The 24,970-nt window shown below is 39.7% G+C and overlaps 1 protein-coding gene across 1 annotated transcript in view; it reads right to left on the bottom strand.

The window, feature by feature from the left end:
• SCHIP1 (schwannomin interacting protein 1) overlaps positions 1 to 24,970 on the bottom strand; it is an 801,755-nt gene that overhangs the window by 617,222 nt on the left and 159,563 nt on the right. The window contains exons 2-4 of the mRNA XM_050779862.1: positions 22,117 to 22,181; positions 15,064 to 15,144; positions 5,075 to 5,210 (exon numbers count right to left, since the gene is read on the bottom strand). Of these exons, the coding sequence (XP_050635819.1) occupies positions 5,075 to 5,210; positions 15,064 to 15,144; positions 22,117 to 22,181 (282 nt within the window). The remainder of the gene's footprint in view (positions 1 to 5,074; positions 5,211 to 15,063; positions 15,145 to 22,116; positions 22,182 to 24,970) is intronic.

The raw sequence follows: 24,970 nt of genomic DNA, 5'->3' as shown, positions 1-24,970 counted from the left end.
CCTCTTGACCAGGAGTGAGGCAAGGTCTGCTGGTAGAAGTTGGGCAGCTGCAGGAATGGCACGTAATTCTGCTTTCCCCAGTGTCCTAAGAATCTGCCTGTTCCTTATTCATCGGGTCTTGGAAGGAAGGAGAGCGGTCTGTGCTTGCTTTTACTCTGAGTGTGGGGGTGGTCTCTTAGAGGAGGTCTACTCATTTAGATGCAAAAAGACCCAGTTCATTTTCAGAACTGGAAAATCAATAGTAAGAGCAGCACTAAAATAAATGCTTAATTTATTACCTTTGTAATGTACAGTTCCCATATATATATTCATATTCATTCTGGGACATGAGTTGATTCTCATGGATTCACTTGGGGAATCACAAACAAGTACTGTGCCCCTCAATCAGTGTCAAGTTAAAAATTCCATCTCTGCTCTCCACAATTTTTCCAAAGAATTTTGAATAAACTCACTGAATGTTTTCAAGAGCAGACTCAAAATCAACTAACAATTAGTGAGAGCCTTCAGAGTCCCAGGTTCTGTGCTGTAGTTTACATGGGTAGTGCCATTTAACCTTCACAGCAATCCCAATCCATTTCTGAGGTGGGTATTATTTCCAGTTGTAGATGAAGAATGTCCTCTCAAATGATATATCTTGGACACATAGAAATAGTGGCAGAGCTGCTATTTTAAGTCACATCCTCTTACCCAGGCAGCGCCTCATTCCATGAGCCACAGTGCCCCCTATAGGCCAGATCATAATAATATGGGAACCAATGGGAGAGAGTAGGCGTGACCACAAAGCAAGGCCCACGCAGGAGGAAACAATTCTAAGCCAAAAGAGATTGAGAATGTCTCTAAATAATCCCAAAGATTTTTCTGGACTTATTTGTAAGGGCATGCTAATAATTTCTGAAAAGGTTATCAATCTCGGAGTTTAGAAAATACCATACTATAGTTTCTTTCCATGATAATCCTATTAGACAAGCTATAGCTCTCTGGGAGCTGGAAACGAAAAGCAGTAAATATTTTATGATATGAAATTGATTAATAAAAAATACACAAGGAATTTCCTACTGTTGTCATTTGTGCAATAACTAATATTTTTTAAGGAGAAAAGATTACTCTTTTTAAAAATCATTTTGATATCCACAAGCTCCATCCCCTAACAGTTGCTATTCAAAATTCCTATTTCTAAAACAAATTTTTCTGTTACCACATGATACATTGTGGTATAAGGGCACTTAATATGCAAATTGCTAACATAACTTAATATTATCTTCCCTCCTGTTGCTCTTTAATTTGGCATTGAACAGCTGAGGTTTGAGATTTTAATCAAGGAGCATTGAATGAAGCAATTTATAAAATCAAATGAGGATTTTGAAGATATTGTTTCATTCACTGTTTATGACTACCAAATTGTAAAACAGTCTTAGAAATGCATGAACTGATTGCTACCCCTACAGCTTGACCGTGTCTAAATGCAGCCTTCTTTTAAAATAATATAGTGGAAGAATAAAACATGGAGCTCCAGCCCAATGGGTGGCCCAAGAAAAGGTATTTATCTCTTTAAGTCTCATTTTCATCATCTGTAAAATGGAGATAATAATAGTGCCTTTCTTTGTATGATCATTGAGAGGATTAAACAAGATAATAGCAGAGTGCCTGGCACATAACAAGTGCTCAGTTCTTATTAAGATAATGAATTTGAGCACTCATACCTAAACATTACTGTCGTTATATATTTTAAGGCAGAAATGTTCTAAGAACTATATTAAACACTATGCTTAGCCAGAACAATCAGAGCAGAAGCATGCAGAAGCATCATTCTCAGCTGCACACAGGAACTCAACCAGATTAGTGAGCTGATTTCCCATGTAGTACATGTCTGGGTAAGACAGTTGAGATAGGCAATAATTGCAGTTTATTATCGGCTCACTGCAACCTCTGCACTGCAACCTCATGCAGTATATTACAGCTGGCAATGTCCAGAAGTTAGGTAAGGGCATGTTGGCCTCCATTAAGGTTGTGCTAGAGGTTAGTAGCAGGAAGGCAGGGACTTGGGACAATACAGCAGTTGATCAGATTTAAGAAGATAGAAAATTGTCTAGGCAGCAACAGCAATAGATTAAACCCAGAGAAAGAGAACTGAGGTTCAACAACCTGGAAAAGATCAAGCAAGAGGCAGGGCCTAAAGAACTCCCCAGGGACACAGCTCACTGACAACATTTGACTTGGACTGAGGCTTTTAACACAGAAGTTCCAAATGGACTCATGGATGTTAGAGGAAGCTCATTTCTTGATGACAGGCTTAGTCAGTGTAGGCCAGGGGTCATCCTATTCCCTCCATAAACTTGAGGTCAATTCACTGGAGGGTGAGAAAACCAAGTCTTCCTATCTGGGGCTCCCTGAGAGTGTGTATGAACCCAGTGGGTCTGGCAGGCTGGTCAAGGTAGAGCAGAATCACCTTCCTTCCACCAGGCAACTTGTCCGCGGGTGACTGCAACCCCCAAGAGAGCTAAGGATGAATCTTCCCAAAAGGGGCCCTAGCAAACTGATGATCATGGCAGATAAAAAAAAGCTTAGCTCACGAAACTCCAAACAACTACACATCAAGTTTTCTTTTAAATTATGACTTGGATATTTTACCTAAGTGACAAACTAGAGACTTGGAAACATCCCAACATCTTATATTTTCATATTTTATTTTTTACATTTAGTGTCACATCACTGTCATTATCAATATTTAAGTCATTTGTTATAATCAATAACTTCTATTTGTATTCCGGGCAGGGCCTGCTTGCTTTCTGACAGCTAATTCTTTTTGAAAATCCGTTCTAACTTTTTTTTTTTTTTTTTTTTTTTTTGAGACGGAGTCTCGCTCTGTCGCCCAGGCTGGAGTGCAGTGGCATGATCTCGGCTCACTGCAACCTCTGCCTCCTGGGTTCAAGCCATTCATTCTCCTGCCTCAGTCTTCCAAGTAAGTGGGATTACAGGTGTGTGCCAGCACACCCAGCTGATTTTTGTATTTTTAGTAGAGACAGGGTTTCGCTATGTTAGACAGGCTGGTCTCAAACTCCTGACCTCAAGCGATCTTCCCACCTTGGCCTCCCAAAGTGCTAGGATTACAGGCATTGATTCTCACTTTTTATAGGCAGTCATGGGTAAGCCAGACTGCCATTCACTGAATATAGTCATCCTTATCCCATGAGCACAGAGCTAAAGGATGATGATATGGTGGGGCTACAGGATGCACTCTCAAGTCCGTCTGATATACCTTATGGGAGACCAAATTGCTGGGAATATTTGAGGGAGGAAATATCTTCTACTAAAAACCAACAAGGAACCAGGAGGCTAAGCCAAATTAAATAAGGTAGAACTGTTAGTGAAGCTGTGCAGAGATATAAATGAACTTGATGACTCATGAACAGGGAAGAACATGCATTTATGCACAAAACACTTATGCTAGAATCGAAGCAGTACAGCAGTACAAATATAAAACAAACATATATTCTCATAGGAGTCCAATAAAACCAAAAGGTTAAACACCCTAAAGCAACACTAAAACTTTTAGATATCACTGGATTCAGCAGCAATTGAGAATTATCTTGAATTAGGCTGTGAGAAGGTACAAAAATAGTAAATCCAAACATTTAACTCACAAAGTGATTTCTAATATTGAGTTTCCATCATTCAAATAAAATCCTAAAGTCATCTAATTTGCACTTTCTATTGGCATTCACAGCAAAGACATCCTAAACACTCAATTCTCACTTTATTTTTTATTCACAAATCATGAGTTAGACACAAACGAGAAGCCCTGGCATTTTCCAGTGTGGTTCACGAGTGCCCTCTAGTGATAGTGAGGTCAGTTAGGATAAGCCATTCCCCCAAATAATTGTTTTAAAAAGTGAGGATTCACTAAATGTTCGATTTCTGCTGTCAATTAAAAATAGATCTTCTGCCACTTTTATTTGCATTGCTATAAACTCAACTTATTCTCTCTCTTCAAATCCATATCTAAGCAAAACCGTTTACTAAAGAATATGCAATGCAACCATCTGAAAACATTTCCAATACAGTAACTTTTACCTGATCCCAAAAAGAATACATTGTTTTGAGTGTTGGGAAACCTTTTTACCACATAATAAACATGATAACCAATAGTAAAGGAAAATTTTTGGAAGTAATATACTTGTGTAATTACTTCATTTCTCTTACTTTTCAGCATTTCAGTGACTGGTTACAAATGATCACAATGCTTAAATCCACAAAACCCTGGTTCATAAATCCCTCATCACTGATTTCTTCCCACTTTTGGAGTTTTTTAAAAATAAATACTTCCAGCAGTTTCCCTTATTCCTTAACTCTCTATCTCAGATTTCTTAAACTGGTGGCCTGTAGGTCAATTGTGGTGGGTAGGCAGGGTTGCTTTACCTTTTAAATTTTATTACTGGATGCTAACACTTAAAAAATACAGATTTCTGACATCTCCTAAAGAAAGAAAATCACATTTGGCCATGCTTGCCTGTATTGCCACAGGTTGACACATTCTCAGGAGCCAAGTGCGCTGCCCTTCGGGTGAGGCCTATGTTCTCCATGTAGCCAGGGGCTCAGGTCAGCCACCTCAGTTATGAGGGTGACTTACCTGGTCCCTGGAGGCATTTGAATTGCAACCCCTGAGTGTGTGACCACTTTCGATTCTTCCTGTAAAAGTTATCTTTCTACTCCTTATAACCAATCTTATCTTCTATCATATTAGCACCACACAATAAAAGAAACACACAGCACATACCAAAAGAAATATGCTATTATAAAGAAAAGGAAAAAAGACACCTCCGTAATAGAGAAAGGAGAACACATAAATGCAATCTATTTTCTCCAGACTTGATAAAGTTCACTTTGTGCTTATGAATTGTGTCTTCATTTTGAGGTGACAAAACTCTCACCATGGGTTCCTGTGTAGCAAATAAGCAACATAGATCCTCACTGTCACAAACCACCTGCTCACATCCCAAGATTTCTCTTAGAACCAAAGTCTAGGCTTTCAGCTGAATGTCAAGTCAGGACATAGAAAAAGAAACATGACACTCACGGGTGTGCTGCTGTCAGAGAAGGTGTTCATGCTGACAGAGCTGCTCAGCTTCTCTGAGGAGAGGGAGGGTGGGGATGGGCTCCTCTTCTCCAGAGGCTCCTGCCGCTGCAGGTACTCTCGCCATGCTCGCTGAATGCTGAAACAAAACAAAACAAAACAAAACAAAACAGCACACACATGATTACTGCTGGATCATAGCCCACAGACTCAGAAATTCACTGAAGACTCCTCAGAAAGGAGTCTGAAGGAATTGGCTTTGGTGACAAGGGAACTAGAACACACAGAATGTGATGTAGTTAACCAGGAGACCTGAACTTTAACTTCAATTCGGCCACTGAGACTGTCTCCTTGCCTTACTGGTTTGACTTCCTCAGACTTGACTGCCCTCAAATGGCCTAAAAGAGTCAACTTAATAATAAAATTCATTGGTCAAAACAAACTAGCTTGCACAAGTCAATGTACTTTGATTTATGGGACACAAAACTCTTTCAATTTTTCATCTTATATTTTAAATGAGAATAATAAATAGGCTGACTACTACTTCTGCATTCACTCAGTGTGTGATTTCTGAGGGGCCATTCTGTGCCAGGGTCAGCCGTAGACTCTGAACAGGGACTCTGCCATGCACAGCTCCAGAGCTGTCCTTTGCATGACCGCAAGGTGAAGGGTGTCAGTGATGTGCCACACAGTCTGCATGGCCAAATGCAGTGACCCTGATGTGGGGCACAAGGCAGGCAAGAGTACCGCACCATGGGTTTTATATACTGTGGAAGGGAATAGGAAAAGGACAAAGATTATTAAGAAAGAAATGGACAAAGATTATTCAAGTGTTATGTACTACCCAGAGAATTAATGTAATGTGATCAGGCAGCTATTTCAGGTTTCACCTAAGGAAGTTATTTTCTGTGATTAGTATCAGAAGAAATAAATTATCTTCTGCTTAGGATAATAGAAACCTCTTCTTAGTATAAGCTAATGGACTCCCCCATGGACAGACTGTGTATTAGTCTGTTTTCATGTTGCTATGAAGAAATACCTGAGACTCGGTAATTTATAAAGAAAAGAGGTTTAATTGACTCACAGTTCTGCATGGCTGGGGAGGCCTCAGGAAACTCACAATCATGGTAGAAGGCACCTCTTCACAGAGTGGCAGGAGAGAGAATGAGTGCTGAGTAAAGGGGGAAGCCCTTTGTAAAACCACCAGACCTCCTGAGAACTCACTATCAACAGAACAGCATGGAGGAAATTGCCCCCATGATTCAATTATCTACATCTGGTCACACCCTTGACATGTGGGGATCATTACAATTCAAGGTGAGATTTGGGTAGGGACACAGAGCCAAAACATATCAGACTGGCTTCTGATCTTTGAGATTAACATCTAGGTTTTCATAGGGGGTCACTGAACACAATCTAACCTCTTCTGGGAGTCAGCAGTACATGCAGACCAGTTGTTAGGATTCAGCCTTTTAAAGTAATTTAAGATAGCTGTATTAATTCCATCACTATCTTTTCTAAACTCCTGGAAGCATCTGATCTTCTGTAATTCTTCCATGCACAACCTAAGTCGTTAAAGTTGTTTCTGAATAAACAAACTGATTTATTTTCATTTGACTGGAATAGTTCAAAGATCATCATCAATTCTCAATAGTCACAGGATATAAATAACACAAAAATGCTACCACATTATCGAATCTGTATGTTTTCCCTAATTTATTAAAGGTCTGAGAATTATAATGCTCAAGGAAAAGTCCAGAAACTGTAGTGAAAACAATACTTTTGGATCAGTGGCCAATTCCCTGAAGCTAGGAAACTTAAGCTTTAGGGGTTCTTCCTTAAAGGCCAGCAGCCTATTCCAAGACCCTGATGAAGGGCTCTTCATGATTTGTATAGAATTGTAAAAATAAGATATTTTTAGAGTTTTTTTTGTTTGTTTGTTTTTTGGTTGTTTTTTTTTGTTTTTTTTTTTTTTTTTTTTTTTTCAGGGACCCTTCAGAGTATACATACTTCAAGCCCCACTAAAGCAGAATCTGGCCCAAATTTGAATTATATTTGGTCACTGTTTTATTATGAAATCTTGCTCAAAGTGCATTTTTATTTCTGTTTTTCTTTGGCTTAAGGATTTTAAGCAGAATGGGAAAGGGAGTCCCGTAAGATTGCCTGCCTGAGTTTAGTGGTCTTGTTGCTTCTTCAGGACCCATTATATCAGGGAAGAGTGAACTTAAGGAAGCTGTCAGTGATTTTCAGATCCTCTGAGTTGCCTGGGGTATCCCAGAGCCCAGCTAACAAGTTCTGCTGCTTGCAGGTGCCTCAAGTCTCTAAACCTGCCCATCAAAAGCTCAAAATGTGTAACATTTTAAAGGCAGTTTAAACATTAGAAAATGTTGACAACCCATAGACCACCCACAACTTTCTAGGACTTTGCGGTATTCTACACTGTCTTTTTTATTCCCCCCTTTAAATTGTCTTCATTACTCAGAAAATATAAAAACAAAATATAGTGACCATTTGAGATATTACATTTTAGCTTGTTGAACACCAGAGGGCGGTGTGACACCTGTAAAGAACCAAATAACATTGGGCAAAGTTGAGATGAGCGGTTTGCAAAGGAGTTTGCACTTAAAACATCCTCTTCTCCCTCTTGGTTTTATGGAATTCGGAAATTAACATACCAGTTCTCCTTAAGTCAGATATTAAGGAGACAATATTATTTTATTCCTAATTAATGGATGTCCTTTTTTAAATTTATAAGGTGACAATATTAAGTACTTTTAAAATATGTATTTAAAACATCTATACACCCACTGACTTTCTTAATACAGCAGCTATTTTATTTTGTAACATTTACTTTATAGTCATCCACATATGTAAAAACAATGTATTACATGATCTTATTATTTTTAAAACATGCTATAACATGATATATATATATTTCTCGTTACTACTTGTCCTTCATAATTACAGTTTTAAGGACTAGATAAGCTGGACGAGTCTTTAAATTAGCATTTGGAGTTAAAAAATGACAGGGCCCTCATGTCACACCAGGCTATTACCCAAAATTGCTACACTGTTTTTTAACGATGGAGCTATGCTATGTTACTCTCTGTATCATAGAAAAGTGTTTACGTCACATGTTATTTGCTCCCCTTGGCCATTCCTACAACATGACCTTCAAAGATTAAATTGTTCCAATATTAAGCTGTCTTAATACCATCTCCAGATGCTATTTTACTGTAAGAGGGAACTAAAATAAAATGTAGAAGCACCTCATCTCTCAATCATAATGAATCACTTTCAGACTTCTTCTCCTAGATGTACCATAATTCCTGCTCACAAGTCTCCTTTGTGGCTACAGAGTAAATTATACACTACCTTGACATATTTATTTCTGAAACTAGACAATGCTATTCATATAATTCTTTAAAGACTTGTTGAAGTAAGAAAGCACATGTTGTGTGTTCCTATATTTTGAATTATAGATAAAGTATAAGGGTTTACATCTAAACAGATGACAAATACATTTTCAGTAATTTTTTTTGCTAGGTCAATTCCTATCTATCTTTTCTCATAGCAGGGGTGGCACAATCTGCCTGCCTCTGCCCTTTTTCTGTATATCCCTGTTTGTTTTACAGTGCAGTTGGCTCTCTCATGCACTCACAGCCATTTGGGGGACTCACATTCTGTGCAGTCCTGGTTGCCAAGGGATGTGTTTATCTAGAAGAGGAGAGGAGAGGAGAGGAGAGGGCTCTCAGAGAGCTAGGGTGCTTAGAGAAGGCTTGAGGGACTCCTAGGATTTTAATTAGTCCTAAAGCATGGATAGGATTGAGATTGATGGGGAGGAAGAAGATCTTTGGGCAAAGGCACAGAAGTGAAGACACCAGGCAGGAAGCAGGAGGATCCCAGAGAAGAGCAGTAAGTCTGAGGCTACAAAGTTGGGAAGAGGATCTCAGAAGCCACCTGAGGTCAGGTTGGGGGCAGACTGGGCAGTTGGGTGTAGACTGGGCAGTGTGGGCAACTCTGCTTTGGTGCAGTTGATAATTGACAGATGTTTCAACTTTTCAAGAACAGCCAGAAATGTTGATTTTTTTAACGAGAAAGTACTATTTCTTATATGTTACCAAACAATTATAAAAAATTCAAAATACATTATAACTCAAGTAGGCTGAATTTAGGGATGGACGAAAGAGGACACAATGAGAGAGGATACACTGAATCTGAGTATCTTGGAAACAATAGCTGATATACATAGAGCTCTTGTTTGTGTGCATTCTCCCATTCAATCCTTACCACAAGTGAGCTGTGAGGGAGGCACCATGATTACCACATGGGTAGATTTTGTGTGCCCAATATTAATTTCTCCTTTTCATTAGTTTTGCGGATCCACCAACTCTCTACTAGTGAGCTTTGGATGAAACAGATTCTACCCTATCACTGTAGACAGTGGCCCATTCCCCTTGGCTGACCAGCCAGAGGGCAGTGGTTGGTTCATTTTGGAGATGCACACATGGTTCAAGCCAGGTCTATTAAAGGCTGCTCTGGGGATTGTACTGAGACTACTGAGAAAAAGGCCCTCTTTTTCATCTAAAGTTTCAGCAAGCAGAGCTGTAACTACCTGCAAGCCTAGAGCTGGCAGTGGCCACTCTGTTGCAATGTTGGGAGAGCCCACATGAGAATGAATCATGAGAAGAGCAGAGTTTACAGAAGAGGAAAGACAGATGCCTGATGACCTTGCCCAGCCACCTGGGTTTCACTGTGCTTAAAGCACGTTAGACCATGGGTGTTTCTGTTATGTGATTCAATATAATCTTGTTTACATCTATAAATTAGTTTGAGTTGAGTTTCTGATACTGACAACCAAAGAGTCCTGGCCGGTCTCAGGGAACAAGATGGGAACTGATCATCATTCCCAACACTTGGAGCAGATGCCTGGCCCCCATTACATGTGCTCCCTCCTTACAGGTCAGCAAAAGGCAGAAATAGAGAAGCAGGGTGGGTTTGGCTTGTCATATACTGACTGTGAGTGGAGAAGGAGAACTCCTACTTGTTTCAGTCTGTTTGCTGATTTTTCTATGTGCAGCTAGCTAAAAGCTATCCTAACAAATATATCATATTTTCATCATTTGTTATCTATCCCAACCCTGTATCCTGATGCAAACTTGCTCAAATGTCAATACGGGGCCACTGCATGCAATAGGCAGGTTTCCCACAGAAACTGCCCTGTCTCTCCAGCCTGCTTCCCCTCCACTCCAGCATCTGCCCGGTTTGTAGCTCTTGACTTCACTGCCACACTGATGGATGATGCTTCCTATGCACCAGGGCCTATGCCGTCTTGGCTCTTTCCACAGGTCTCTTCTCAAATACCCATGACTCTGCAGACTGTCAAGAATGCCAATGTTCTCACACATGAGAATTGGGGCAATTTGGGTCCTGGATCTATAACACTCTTTTCTTTATGAGGACTGAGGAGGTTATAATGCACTCAGGGTTACTGAGTCTAAGAAAGAGAATAGTGGTCCTGCAATGCTATTAAACACCCAAAAAGAAGAGTATCAGATTAGGCCAATCTAATTGCCTCTTTTCAAACAAGTCCTCTTCCCCCACTAGAATGTACAATCCTTGAGGGCAGTGACCACTCCACAGTTCTGGGACATATATTACAGGTGATTAACAAATGTAATTCTTCTAACATTGCATCCCAGAAATAGCTCAAAAAAGAAAAAGTTTCATCTCATGAGAAAGCGTGCTTAGAGTCATAGAGGTTCTTGCCTAGTTTACCTCTCATGAGCTGTAGCTTTAGACAAAATACTAAACATGCTGGCCTCACTCTTGCTTATCCATAAAATAGGAGTAAGAATAACATCTTTGTAACCCCTGCAAGAAGTCAAAGATAATGTATGTAAGTTACTTAGCCCAAACTTGACAAATAGAACTCCTAGATAAACTATTATAATTACTTAAGGAAAGGACATATCAAACACTTTCAAATACTTTGAAGTCACCATTGCAAGTCATCTAAGGATCCCTCCTGGCAATGTTTTATTAGCCCAAGTGGAAATAAAAATATGTTTGAAAAAAGTATGTTTGCATGGAAAAAATACACTAGACTAAATGTCTAGTCTTGAATTTTCTCATTGAAAGCTGACTACAATTTAATAAGATACGTTAGCATTCTCATTTTACAGAGAAGTGCAGCTGAGGCCCAGAGAGGCCATTGGTGTTCCCAAGGTCACACAGCAGGTAAAAAGCAGAGCTGGGATTTGAACCTAAGTTACTCAAATTCCAAAGTCTGTGCTCTCAACCACTCTTCTCTCATATCTTCTTTTAATTAAATTTTTGACTAAAGTAGATATGTATTACTCTCAAATGCAATTTAATAAGGGTTTACTAAACATCTTTAAAGTTCTTTAGGAAATGCTCTCTCTCTCTCTTTCTCTCTCTCTCTCTCTGTGTGTGTGTGTGTGTGTGTGTGTGTGTGTACCCCTTCTCTCTTTTATAAAACCTAAATGTTGTTTCATTGCAAAATCAAATATAATAATAAAAATTAGGAGAACAATTGAGCATATTTATTGAGCTGACTTTCAAAAAAGCAATTTGTATTCAATACATCTCTATGTTTTTCCATCACAAAGTAAATATATTGTTAAAATGTAAGGAAGGGGATTGGGGGATTACACAGAGCTAATGAACAACTTTTACACAAGGGTTTGTATTGGGAAGATCTGTTTTAGATCTTGCTACAACATGTAAAGAGTGACTTACAAGATGGAGGGCAGCAGCTTGCTGGGGCTTGGGGAGCCCACCTCTTCCTGTGCTGTGAGTGCGTCTCACTAAGCCTGCATTCCTTTGCTGTGCACTTTCATCCCCCAAAGCTTGTTCCAGCCTTAAGGCTCTTGGGAACACATTCATCTTTAGCCTTAGAGTTGCTCAGAGAGCCTTCCTTTTGGTGTTTTCACTATTACTTTTACTTTCACAAATTTTCTGACTTGAGAGGCTTGCCTTTGTTTGATCTTCGGAGAACTTGCCTTTTACCTCCCCCAAATGCCTTTTCATTAATAGCCATGTGATCTTGATTGCTTTTGCCCTTTTGACGCACTCTTTTGATCCTCTGGTCTAATACTCAAAATTACCTCTTAACAGTTGCATTCATGAACCAGGTAATGGACCCTTTCTGACACTCCCTTCAACTTTGATACACACACCCTCCCCGACACTCACACATTTTTTCACTGAGACACACTTTCTGACAGGCCTCTGCCTCCCGCCACTGATACTTTGCACTGCCACACGCAGGTTTACACTTTCTTATAAATTCTTTCCTTTTCACGATGTCCTGAGTATGAGGAACCATCCGAACCCTTTCCTGCTATTCTGACTCCCATCCTGGGATTCCCACAGGTAGACAGTGAAGGCAGCCTACACCTGAGAACAGGTCTCATCTTTCCTCTCTTTAACATTCAGAGATTGCCTTGCCACAGCACCTCCATCCCCCTCAGGGCTTGCAGGCACTAGACTAGCCAGACACCCTGTATGGGAACTGTTTAATCTCTTCTCATCAGGGAGGGGAAAGGAGAGCCTTCAGGGGAGGGGATTTTATGATGGAGTGATCCTCACTTCCCTCTACCTCTGGGAGAAGACAGACTCTCAGTTGGTCCCCACCAAAAGAAGTCAAAAGGCCCTAAAAGAAAGCCTGTGATAATAGAGGGTGACTGTGGCACCTTGGACAAGGCCCCATTTTTTAGACCCAATGCTCTGCAGGACTAAAAAACTTCTCTTGGAAAGCAGGAATGAGAATATCCCAAGATTGTCCCTGTTGAAGATGCCACGGTCGGCAGAGGAAGGCACTGTTTGGTGCATCATGGGGCAAAGCCCCCACAGAGCAAGAGGCACAAACCCAGTGAGGATGAGCAGCCTATACCATTGGGGGGGCTTAGAGGAGACCCAATGACCCCTTCCCTCAGAGTCCCCAAACATAGGACAGTTGTTAAAGGGAACAACTGCTGAGAGTGAAAGTGTCTGCCATCTATTCACAGGAAACCCGGGGCAGTCTAGGTGTTTAGCACAGGTGGGTGGGAGAGATAACACTGATAAAGGAAGGCAGAAGGAGGGAGGAGAGAAGGGGAGATAAGTAAGAGGAGAGTGAAAGGAAGGAAGCAGAATACAGAGCTGTAGAAAGGTCTCCTGTAAGCAGAGGGGAGATTTTCAACCTGCCATGAGAGTTAAGAATTTAATAACCAGATTAGACAAAAGTCACTGAACTAGACTAAGCTCTCCAATGGGAGTCAAGTTCCATTATTCGGCAAGATTAAGTATTCTCTCCCTTCTTTCTCTCCAGTGAACAGACATGGGATTCAGAATTATTAGAAGAGATAAGAGCCATTCTGTTTGTACCTCATTGAGCTGAGACTCCTCCATCAAATCAACAAATATAAAATCTCAGGCTCTCTTAGCTGGCTGGAATCTGAAGCACAGAGATTTTGTCTTTGCCTAATCCTTCTCCTGGTACCTATCCCGCAGCCCCTACATATTGAAGATGATGAAAACTAAAAAAGACCCAGGAGTTTTTCTAACTTAATTTCAGCATTCACATTAAACACTCTAATTTTTCATACACCAACTTTTCTTTCACCAACACATTTCATTTAAAAGAGCCTTATCTTAATGAGAAAATTCCTAATGATAAAGCAACTTATGTTGGCAAACTAAAGTCCTGTGTAGTGAGGCTGACACACTGCTTACACAAAATGATTCGATAGCCTGATTCATTATGTATTTAGTAAGTGTGTGACGCAGAACTTTCTAGCTGAGCACCCAACTGGTTCAGAAGTCTTGTTTGGACTTTATCTTGAGGGGTAACCTTACATGCTCATGTAGAGGCAAGCTTTTTACTGATGACCAAGGTTAACATAGATTTACAGGGGTATGTATTAGTATTTGCTTTTATCCAGCAGGATATTACGTATTTGTGTCATTTCTGCTTTAGTTCCTAAGTCCAGCAACAACTTGTTGTTGTTCAAAGTTGTACACACCTCAAGGTGCCCTTTTTTAGGGTGATTTCTTTTCTAAAAGGTTCCTCCTTGCACTTTAAAAAAATGATCAGTGATTCTGGCCAAGCTCAGATATGTTAACATTCTTGTTTAAATTCTCATGCTTCTCGGAGTGTTAAACTGAGAGAGAGAGAGAGTTTGTGAGGGAGGGGGTGGGGAGAGAGATTAAATATACACTCACTGGCATTTCTCATATATGCTTCTGAAGGAAAATCAGAACAGGAAAAGATCTCAGAAAACAGTCATAAATATTTTTGAAATTGCTTCCAATTATAATAGGCCCCTTCTCTTCTTAAAAATGGTTTGAGAAGATTAATATTTTGTTCTATAATAAAGTCTTTCTCACTTTGGATATTGTTAGTTTCATTTTGTTAATATTGAAATGTTTTTAGCACTATTTTAAGGTAATAGTCATTTATAATAGGGGGAGTAGGTTTACATTTGGGTGTCTTAAGAGAGAATAAGAAGAAAAGGATAGGAAGTGAGAAAAAAGAAGAGAAGAAACATTTTCCCAAAATAATTGAACAGAAGCTGAAATAGAAGATTTTTAAAAGGGTATGTGTTTGTGTGTGTGTGTTTAATAAATAAATGGCTTGAGGTAGAAATAACCAAATTATTCTAAGACAGAATTAACCAAGTTACTAAGATGAAAGGCAAAGGAAAATGCTAGTGGAAGTTAAAGGATTGTACTAGACCAGAAATGGAAAAACCAAGAGGTGGTAAAAGCAGTGGCAAGCAAATAATTCCCTGTCCTACCCAGTAGATGGCGCTGTGCACCCAAAGTAGCTGTGTTCCGGCTTAGAAGAGGGAGGAAATAATGTGCAGCACATGAATGTAAAATAAAGATGCATAACTGTTGTACCCGAAAATTCTAGATTTATTCAGTAATTCATAAAACAAGAACTGTAGAACTAATTGCTTAATTTATACTTTGAAATAACTTACATTTTCACCTTTGATTCCAAGGGCTGTACATTGAGGGGATATTTTTCAATATTATTCTCCGTATCCATGGCCAGCTGGTGACTAGAAACAGAAATAATATCTCAATATCTCTCAATCCAGAAGCTTAACATTTATAGCAATAATACTGCTAATTTATACTTATTTGTAAAATAAGATACAATTTTGTTCATTTTAATTTATTAAAGTTCCTGTTGATGGACGATGGATAAGTAACCATATCATGAAAAAAAAATGTGACTTTGACTTTTTTTTCTGTTGTCCTTTTGCTGTTCTCAACTCAACATTCATAGCTATGGTATGAAAATCATTTTCTTTAAGAGAAAAGAAAAGGAGCACATTGGACAATTTCAGGGGGAGAAAAAACACAAGGAGAGGGTTATAAATTCCATGCTACTGGCCAACTAGTAAGATGTAGAGAAGACCTTACTCATCCCCAGTAGTACCACTGCCACTGGACCTTCCCTCCTTTCATTTTTAAGCTGTTTCAGGGCTTCCACTGGGAACAAAGCATGGATCTTTGACCTGTAGAAAGGCAGAGGATTATAGAGAAATGATCACTGCTTTCAGTGAGCTTACAGAACTCTTAGTGCTACAACAATCAAGAAGGGCTTCACGGAGAAGGCAGCTCTTGGGATGAATTTTGAAGAATGGATAGGAAGTAGGTAAGCTGAGAGTGAAAAGCAACATATGAGGAAGACTACAAAACAAATAGTAGAGGTGAAAACATTCAAAGGATAATTTTAGAAAATAAAGAGAAATTTGGTGGAAGTAGGTGAAAAAAATAGGAGAACAAAAGGAAATAAGCTTTGATAAGCAGAAAGCTAATAGTTACTGATCCCATAATGTGTATAAAACACTGTCATAGACATTTTATATTCATTATCTTATTTATCACAGTAACTTCCATTAACTAAGTATCACTTTCCCCACTGTAGAGCTGAAAAATCTGAAGCTTGCAGAGATTATGTTAAATTTACTGTACAGGAGGAACTACATTAAAACTCACATCTCACTCCTCTGTCCACCAGAAGGCACTGGTTGGAGTATTTTAATATCAGGATTATTATACTTAATCCCACTGACTGAAGTTTTCATAGGTAATATATTCAACATCCCAATTCAATACTCATGCATGTGGTAAGGTAGGGGCACGTGTGTGTGTGTGTGTGTGTGTGTGTGTGTGTGTAACAAAAATTTCAAGAAACATTACTTCCCCAACTACATGTGATGTACTTTGATTTCTGATTTATATTTGAAACTTTTTTAAAAGGCCAGTGTGACCCACCAAATTTATTGAACAAACCATCAATAGATTATGATCTACAGTGTGAAAAACTTTACAAAATTTTTCACGCTGTAGATCATAATCTATTGCAGCAGGGAGCTCCATGCATTTGGAGCAGGGAAATATGATCAATGGAGGGTTTAAAGATGATTTGTGGTGGGAGTGAGCAAGGAGAGTGAAATAAAACTAGTTAGAAAGCTATTCAAATAGTCCAGGTTATGAGGACTAAGATTGCACTGGTAGTAAAGAAAAGGAAAAAAAAAAAAAGGAAAGAAAGAAAGAAAGAAAGAAAGAAAGAAAGAAAGAAAGAAAGAAAGAAAGAAAGAAAGAAAGAAAGAAAGAAAGAAAGAAAGAAAGAAAGAAAGAAAGAAAGAAAGAAAGAAAGAAAAAAATTGTGCTGGAGAGATCCCTTAGAATCACAAATGTATTTTTTTCTTTTTAGAAAGGAATGATCAAGCGGTAGGAAAAACACAGGAGAGCACATAAATTCCTACATGGCAAGTAGGTGGTGTCAGCACCCCAAGATAGTTTGGGGTTCCTCAGCCTGGTTGTTGAGGGGCAAGGAAGCACTCTTGTTTACTCTGTGCCATTGGTATTCAGGGTGCATTACTAATTCATTGTTAATCATTTATTCTACACATATATTTAATGTCTCCTGTGTGCCAGGAATGATGCAAAGCATGGAGGATAAAATGGTGAAAACACTAGACATGGTCCCTGTTCCTGTGGTACCACAATCTAGGAGAACATGAACATTACATAAGTATTTGCAAGTGTGACAGATATCATTAAAGGAGAAGCACACAGGAACCTAATCCTGGGTAGGTAGGCATAGAAAGTGATATGATCTGGCTGTGTCCCCAACCCAAATCTCACCTTGAATTATAATAATCCCCACATGTCAAGGATGAGACCAGGTGGAGATAATTGAATCATGGGGGTAGTTTCTCCCATGCTGTTCTCATGATAGTGAGTTCTCACAAGATATGACAGTTTTATAAGGGGCTTCCCCCGATTGCTGGGCACTCATTCTCTCTCCTGCTGCTCTGTGAAGAGGTGCCTTCTGCCAAGATTGCAAGTTTCCTGAGGCCTCCCCAGCCATGTGGAAATATGAGTTAATTAAATCTCTTTTCTTTATAAATTACCCAGTCTCAGGTATTTCTTCAAAGCAGTGTGAGAATGGACTAACACAGAGTCTTATTTTTATTATTGTATGGTCTTGTAGAAATAGCAGACTTATGACAAGGATACTTTAAGACTCTGTTACTTATTAATTACAAATTAAGCAATAAAGTTATACATTGTAGGGCCTGTAGATACGTAACAAACAAAGACAGAGCCAATGTTTTCGTAAAGAAAATAAAACTTTCACAATATTAACACATTTGCTAATTTGAGGATATAATTTATATATCCTCACCAAACTATAAACTACCAATACCTGTTGGTTTAAATCTGATAGCTTTAGTTCATTCCATCAATAATTGTCTATGGGTAATAAAGTGATTATGCCTCAGTACAATGTGTGACTTGCAATCACACATCTTCTACCAGAAACCCAGGCTGATTTAATAATTACAAAAATATGGCAGTCAGCCTAAGGTCTTACTTAAGTTAATAAGTGATTTTCATAAACAATGGAGTCCTAAGTAGCATTCCAATTAATGGCCTTACCAATTGCTCTTCTCTGCTTATTGGCACATGCCAAGATTTGCTAAGCTCGTGTGTGTGTGTGTGTGTGTGTGTGTGTGTGTACACAAATGCACTTGATTGGCTCTGCCAATGGTCTCAGATAGTATGGAGCTGCAGCTTCCCTCCCCTTCACACTAACTCTCTACCACAAAACCCTGTTGAGCATTCAGAATAAATGTAATGTTCCAAGGGGGAATAACCGATCAACTGTTCTGACACCACTATCACTTAACTTATGGTCATTTCAAGTAGCTGAGATGATTTACATCAGCACCTAAGTCAGCTGCAGCTATAAGGAAATGCCTAATCTGCTCACTTAAAGTACACCAATTTTTCAATCAAATTTGACAGCTTTCAAGGACATAGTCCTGACCTGAAACAGACCAAAAAAATCTCCAGGATTCCAGGCAAATGGGTATAGTTGTTAGGGCTGGCGGTCACTGCTTATTTTCTCTCTGTCCTGGATAAGCATAAAAGGAAAGTTTACCCCCATGGGCCCATGTGCTTTGAAGGAAGTATTTAATTCCCATTGCTGGAATTTCTCAATCGGGATTGAAAAAAAATAAGCACACAAAACAGACTGGTTATTTCCAGAAGGTTTTAGCTTTCTCAGGCCTCTGAATAATAAAATGGAAAGAGTAGGGTAGGGCAGATGGAAGCCCACATATATACCATTAATTTTCAAATATCGTCCTGAGAGCAGACAGCTGAGAAAGATACACACTGGTGTTAGTGAGAGGTTTAATATAGAATTGTGGTCAATTAGCAGAACAAAAAAAAACTTCATTTCCTACATCAAAATCAATAATGGGAGGCGCAGTAGCTTATGTCTGTAATCCCAGCACTTTGAGGGGCCAAGGCGGGTGGATTACCTAAGGTCAGGAGTTCGAGACCAGCCTGGCTAACATGGTTAAACTCTGTCTCTACTAAAAATACAAAAATTTGCTGGGTGTGGTGGCAGGTGCCTATAATCCCAGCTACTCGGGAGGCTGAGGCAGGAGAATTGCTTGAACCCAGGAGGTGGAGGTTACAGTGAGCCGAGATTGCACCACTGCACTCCAGCCTGGGCGACAGAGCAAGACCCCATCTCAAAAAAAAAAAAAAATCAATAATGAAAAACCATCATGGTCAGGTTTAATAAATAAATGGGCCAAACATCATAGAGAAAGTGTGTCCTCGGAGAATTAAGCTGCATGAGGAGATTACTGAATAAGTGAAATGAATCTAAAATATATTTACACTACTGGTTCTCAATCCCAGCTCCTCGTTAGAGCTACATGAAGGAAGATGTTAAGAAATACTGATTCCAGGGCCTCATCCCCTGAGAATCTAATTCAATTTGTCTAGAGTGGAGCTTAAGCCAGGGCATTTTTATTAAGCTCCCCAGCCGATTCAAAGTGCAGCCAAGGTGAAAAATAACTGATTTAGCCTAATGTCATTACAACACTAATCTCTATAAAAGAAAAGTCTTCATTCTAGAGTCAGCAAAAAACTCTTTAGGTATTGTTTACATATAGCTAGTGATGGTGATGGTGGAGGGAAATTCTACCATTTTATTCTTATTTATTCATATTAACGAGAGTAGGCGTAATAAAAATATATGAACAGAAACTTCATTTGTCCAAAGGGCTGAAACTGCCTTTCAATGTGATGACATGGCAGATTCTTAGGATCGTGCAGATGTAATGAACTTTTGAGACTGTCTTGTCCAAACCCTTGCCCAGATGGAAAGGAAAGGAGCCAGCATTGAAGGCATCAGGCTATTATGGGCTGTCTCATTTAATGCTCTCAATAAGACAGTCAAGTCAAGACTACTATTATCATTTTTAAAGATGAGTATAGTGGGGCTCAAGGTGGTTAAAATTTTTGTCTAGACTGACAAAGCTTAGAAAAAGTAGAAAGAGGCATCAAACCCAAAGTTTTCCATTTTCTAGGATATTTTTTAGCAACATTTCAGATGTATGGTCATTTACACTCTTCTTGGGCACTTCCAGTATCTTATCAGCTAGTGGGGCTCAGCACGTACTGTAAAGTATGGTGTTTGGCATGCTCAGTTCTTTGAACCGAAGGAGAAGAGGCCTCAGAAGCAAAGTCTCTTTCTCTCTGACCTTCTCTTGCCCTTCTGTCCCTGCCCCTCTTTCTTCCATGATGCAAGCCATAAAAACCAGAATTCCTCTTCCACAAGGCCGGTCATGGAAACTAGAACCCTTCTCCCACAAACAAGCTACAAAATCTAAAAATATTCCTCTAAAGTTACCCTGCCTTTCTGTATAAAATCTGGTCATAAAGAAATTCTCTGACCTACCTAGTCTGATGGAAAGTCCTAAGACCCTCATTCCAGAGGTTCTTGCCCCATGCCCAAGAGGAAGGAATGCTGCACAGAGAGGCCAAGAAGAATGTGAATAGACAGCCTTGCTGGGTTTTCCCACCTCATATATTAGATCCTTCCTTTTTGTCCCGTGACATTTCTACAGGGCTGTCCATTCTTCATCAAAATTAAGTATAAAAGTGAACAATTTTCCCCAGGTTTTCATTTCTGAAGGCTCCCAAGTCACATAGAATCCTGATTAAATAGACTGGGCGCAGTGGCTCACACCTGTAATCCCAACACTTTGGTAGGCTGAGGTGGGCAGATCACTTGAGGTCAGGAGTTTGAGACCAGCCTGGTAACACGGTGAAACCCTGACTCTATTAAAAATACAAAAATTAACCGGGTGTGGTGGTACGTGCCTGTAATCCCAGCTTCTCAGGAGGCTGAGGCAGAAGAATCACTTGAACCCAGGAGATGGAGGTTGCAGTGAGCTGAGATAGTGCCACTGCACTCCAGCCTGGGTGACAGAGTGAGACTCCATCTCAAAAAAATAAAATAAAATAAAGAACCCTGATTAAATAAGCTTGTTGTGCTTTTCTTTTGTTAACCTGTCTTTTGTTACAGGAGTGTTGGCTGTGCTCCTTACAATGAGTGAGGAAAGGTGTGATGCCTTCCTGCCCCTACATGGCTCACTTCTTAACAAAGTTCATTCTGTTTGGGGGTAGGCTGAACTTTTACAGAATCTTTTCCTTATCTGAGTCACAACGCTGTTTCTCCATATATCCTACTCATTGACTCTTGTTCTATTTTCTGGAGCAGGAAGAGCAACTTAGCCTCTCTTTTATAGGAGCATCCTTCAAATGTTTGAGGATAGCTATTACGTTTCTTCTGAGACTTCTTTTCTCCAAGCTACACATCCTCAGCTCCTTGTAATAGTTTCACATGGTTCCAGAACTCTCACAATTTTAATTGACCTCTTTCTAATACTCTTGGGAATGTCAATGTAATTCTTAAATGTAGTGTCCAGAGCCAAGCATGACACCCAACTGGCTTGACTGGTCCTGAGTACATTGGGGCTCAGCCAGTGATTGAGAGCAAGGATTCTGGAGGCAACAAAACCTGGGTTTATTTCCCATTCTCACCACTCACTAGCTGAGTATACATGGAGTTGCTGAAACCTCTCTGAGCCTGTTTTTCCTCATCTGTGAAATGGAAATAATAATGCCTATATCAAAAGGCTATAATCAGAATTTGATGAGGAGTGTCTGTGAGCGTTCAACAGTACAGGGTACATTATAAATGTTTACTTTTATCTCTGTTCAATTTCATCTCTTCTTTTTGCTTTATCTTAGCTCAATTTTGTCCCATTCTGTAGTGTTAATCTGAATGTTCAGTCTATTAGTCTTAGTGTTAGCTTTGTACTTTTCACAAATTTTGTACCTGCCTTCTATAAATGTCCCTGATTAAAAGACTAAGACAGGTCAGAGTTAAGTTTCAGCCCTCAGACATACCACCAGAAACAAATTCCAGGCATCGTATTACTCTGTTAAGCAGTAGAGCTTGCGTATCATTGCTCAACCAGTCATACATTTATCTACCCCTATCTCAAATGAGCCACCTTTCTGGGCTCTGACCACAATGATAACAAGAAACTGTCCAATTTACTTATTTTTACCAGAAAGATTTTCATTTTACTCAAGCTTTCCAACCATGCAAATGATTTAACTTAATGCTTTTTACTTACTTTTCAAATAAATATTTTCCATCATTAACTTGTTCTAGAGGATTCTGCAATCTTTTCAGTTCTTCCTGTGAAAAAGAAAAGATATATCTTACAAATTATCACCAGCTACTTCTGAGCAATACTATTCAAGCATACTTGTTAGCAAAATTGATACAACACAACATTAAGAGTTCTGGACTGCACTTTGGTAGGCCGAGGTGGGCGGATCACGAGGTCAGGAGATCGAGACCATCCTGGCTAACATGGTGAAACCCCATCTCTACTAAATATACAAAAAATTAGACAAGCGTGGTGGTGGGCACCTGTAGTCCCAGCTACTCGGGGGCTGAGGCAGGAGAATGGTGTGAACCCGGGAGGCGGAGTTGGCAGTGAGCCGAGATTGTGCCCCTACACTCCAGCCTGGGTGACAGAGCGAGACTCCGTCTCAAAAAAAAAAAAAAAAAAAAAAAAAAAAAAGAGTTCTGGACTTTGTGCTGGTTAAGTGTTTAAACACACAAAAATACAGCATGATCCTTGATCAAATTAGAATATTGTCACTCAAATTGTGCGATTTTTTTTTTTTTTTTTTTTTTACTCAAGATAATGTTTCCTATTTTTTTTTTTTTTCAGTGTTTGGATATGTTTACATAGATCCACCCACACTCTTTCCAAATTCACTTTCTCAACAGTAATGTCATTGCTGATTGCTGGGTAAGAGACACTAATGACTGCATGCTGCATTTGGCCATTCAGCAATCATCCTCTCTTGTCTCTTAGTAACTCTTGGCAACCTCTTCTCCATAGCCCACATGCTCAGACACACACACAAACACACACACACACACACACACACCCCTTCCCTGAATTCCAGGCATTTGTTGTCTCTGTAATCTCATTTCTCTGACCACAGAGGTGTGACAGGATTTGACCCACGTTCCTGGTAAGACTCCCTTCTTCAGTCTTACCATGGCAGGATTTAAGGAAGACACAGAACTCTGTTCCTGGGAAGACCACCATTCCCTGAGGCCACACTACCTACCATACCATTCACCACACCACTTACCCCCCACCAGAAACTGTCAAAGTGACCAGTCCCAAGGGGAAGCCCAGTTAGAAATAATTATTCAATTACATCCAAAAGACCATCAGGACTAGTCTCTCTACATGCTTATAACCCACCAGACACCCAAGTCGCCTAGATCACCTCTCCCACTACGCAATCTCTTAAACCCATACTGCATTCCAGAATGTGGCCTAATCACCCACCTCTCCCCAGTCCTTCCAACCTTTCCAATGGGTCCTTTACAGTCTGTCATCAGCAAAATCCTGTATCTCCCCAACTTCTTTGAATATGCCCTTAATTATGTTGTTCTAACTAAACTATGCCTCACTGTTCTGGGACAGCTAAGTTTTTGTTAGAGCAAGAAGAGCAAATAATTGTTCAGAAAAGAGGTCTAGTATATAGAGGATTTTGCATATGAAAAAGTTGGCTGAGTACCTGAGCACACCCTCTCCCCTGCAGTCCTCTTAAGAGGTGGCCATTTCTTCCCCACATGCTACATACTACATGGTGTGGAGGTCGGGTGGGACCCTCTTTGCTCCTCAGATCTTCGCCACTCCTACAAAACCTCTGGAAACATACCAGCTGCCAGTCTCAGTCATCTGTCCTCTTCTCTATCTATCTTAACTCCTCAGGGGATCTCAGCCGGTCTCACAGCTTCTATTTTATATTTGTACCTGACCTCTTCTCTAACTTCACTCTTCTGTATCCACCCTGCCTACTTGACAGTTCTATGTACGTGTTTGACAAGCATCTCAAGCTCAAAAGCAAAATGTTGATATCCCTGCTTATACCCTCCTACCCAAACCTCCTTCTTCACTGCTTCTTCCTCATTTTAGCAAATGGCATCACTATTCACCAAGCTATGAAGAGTTAAACCTAAGAACCAGACTTTACTCATTTCTTCCTCTCACCATCTATAGTCAATCAATGAGCTACTCTTATTGACCCCACTTTCAAAATATATTTGGGACTTGGCCACCTCTCAGTCTGGTCTAAGCCAACCATGGTAATCTTCTAATTATTGCCCTGCTTCCTATGTTAGGCTGCATCAGTCACTTCTTACATCAGCCTGAGTGGTCTTGTAGTACCTGGGTTTTCTTTTGTAATTGGAGTATAATTTACAAAGTATGAAATGCACCTTATAAGTACACAATACAGTGATTTTTATCAAACGCTTCCATTGGTAGAGCCACAGCCAAAACAATATATAGAACATTTATCATTCCCAGGAAGTTCCTTTGTGCCCCTGTACAATCAAATTTCCTATCCCAAAGGCACCCCTGTTCAGATTTCTATCTGTGTAGATTAGTTTTGCCTGTTCTAGACTTTTGTATAAATTTATCTATTGTGTCCAGCTTAATTAACTCAACATTGTATTTTGACATTTGTCCATGCTGTCCGTTGCATATATCAGTAGCTCATTTCTTTTTATTGCTGAGTAGTTTTCTATTGTATACATACACAATAATCCATTCTCCTGTTAATGGGCATTCTAATTGTTTTCATATCCATATGGCCTAGTATGAATAAAGCTGCTATGATCATTGTTGTGCAAATCTGTTTGTGCAAGTCTGCTGTGCAAGTGTGTTTGTGGATGTGTTTTCATTTTTCTTCAGTAAATATCTAGGAATGAAATTGCTACCTTATGAGGTAAATACATGTTTAACTTTTATTTTTATTTTTTTATTTATTTATTTTTGAGATGGAGTCTCGCTCTGTTGCCCAGGCTGGAGTGCAGTGGCGCAATCGTGGCTCACTGCAAGCTCCGCCTCCCAGGTTCACACCATTCTCCTGCCTCAGCCTCCCGAGTAG

The sequence above is a fragment of the Macaca thibetana genome, chromosome 2, assembly GCF_024542745.1.
Source record: "Macaca thibetana thibetana isolate TM-01 chromosome 2, ASM2454274v1, whole genome shotgun sequence".
NCBI classification, from domain to species: domain Eukaryota; kingdom Metazoa; phylum Chordata; class Mammalia; order Primates; family Cercopithecidae; genus Macaca; species Macaca thibetana.
The sequence above is the reverse complement of the archived record's forward strand: the minus strand, read 5'-3'. Positions and strand labels throughout refer to the sequence as shown.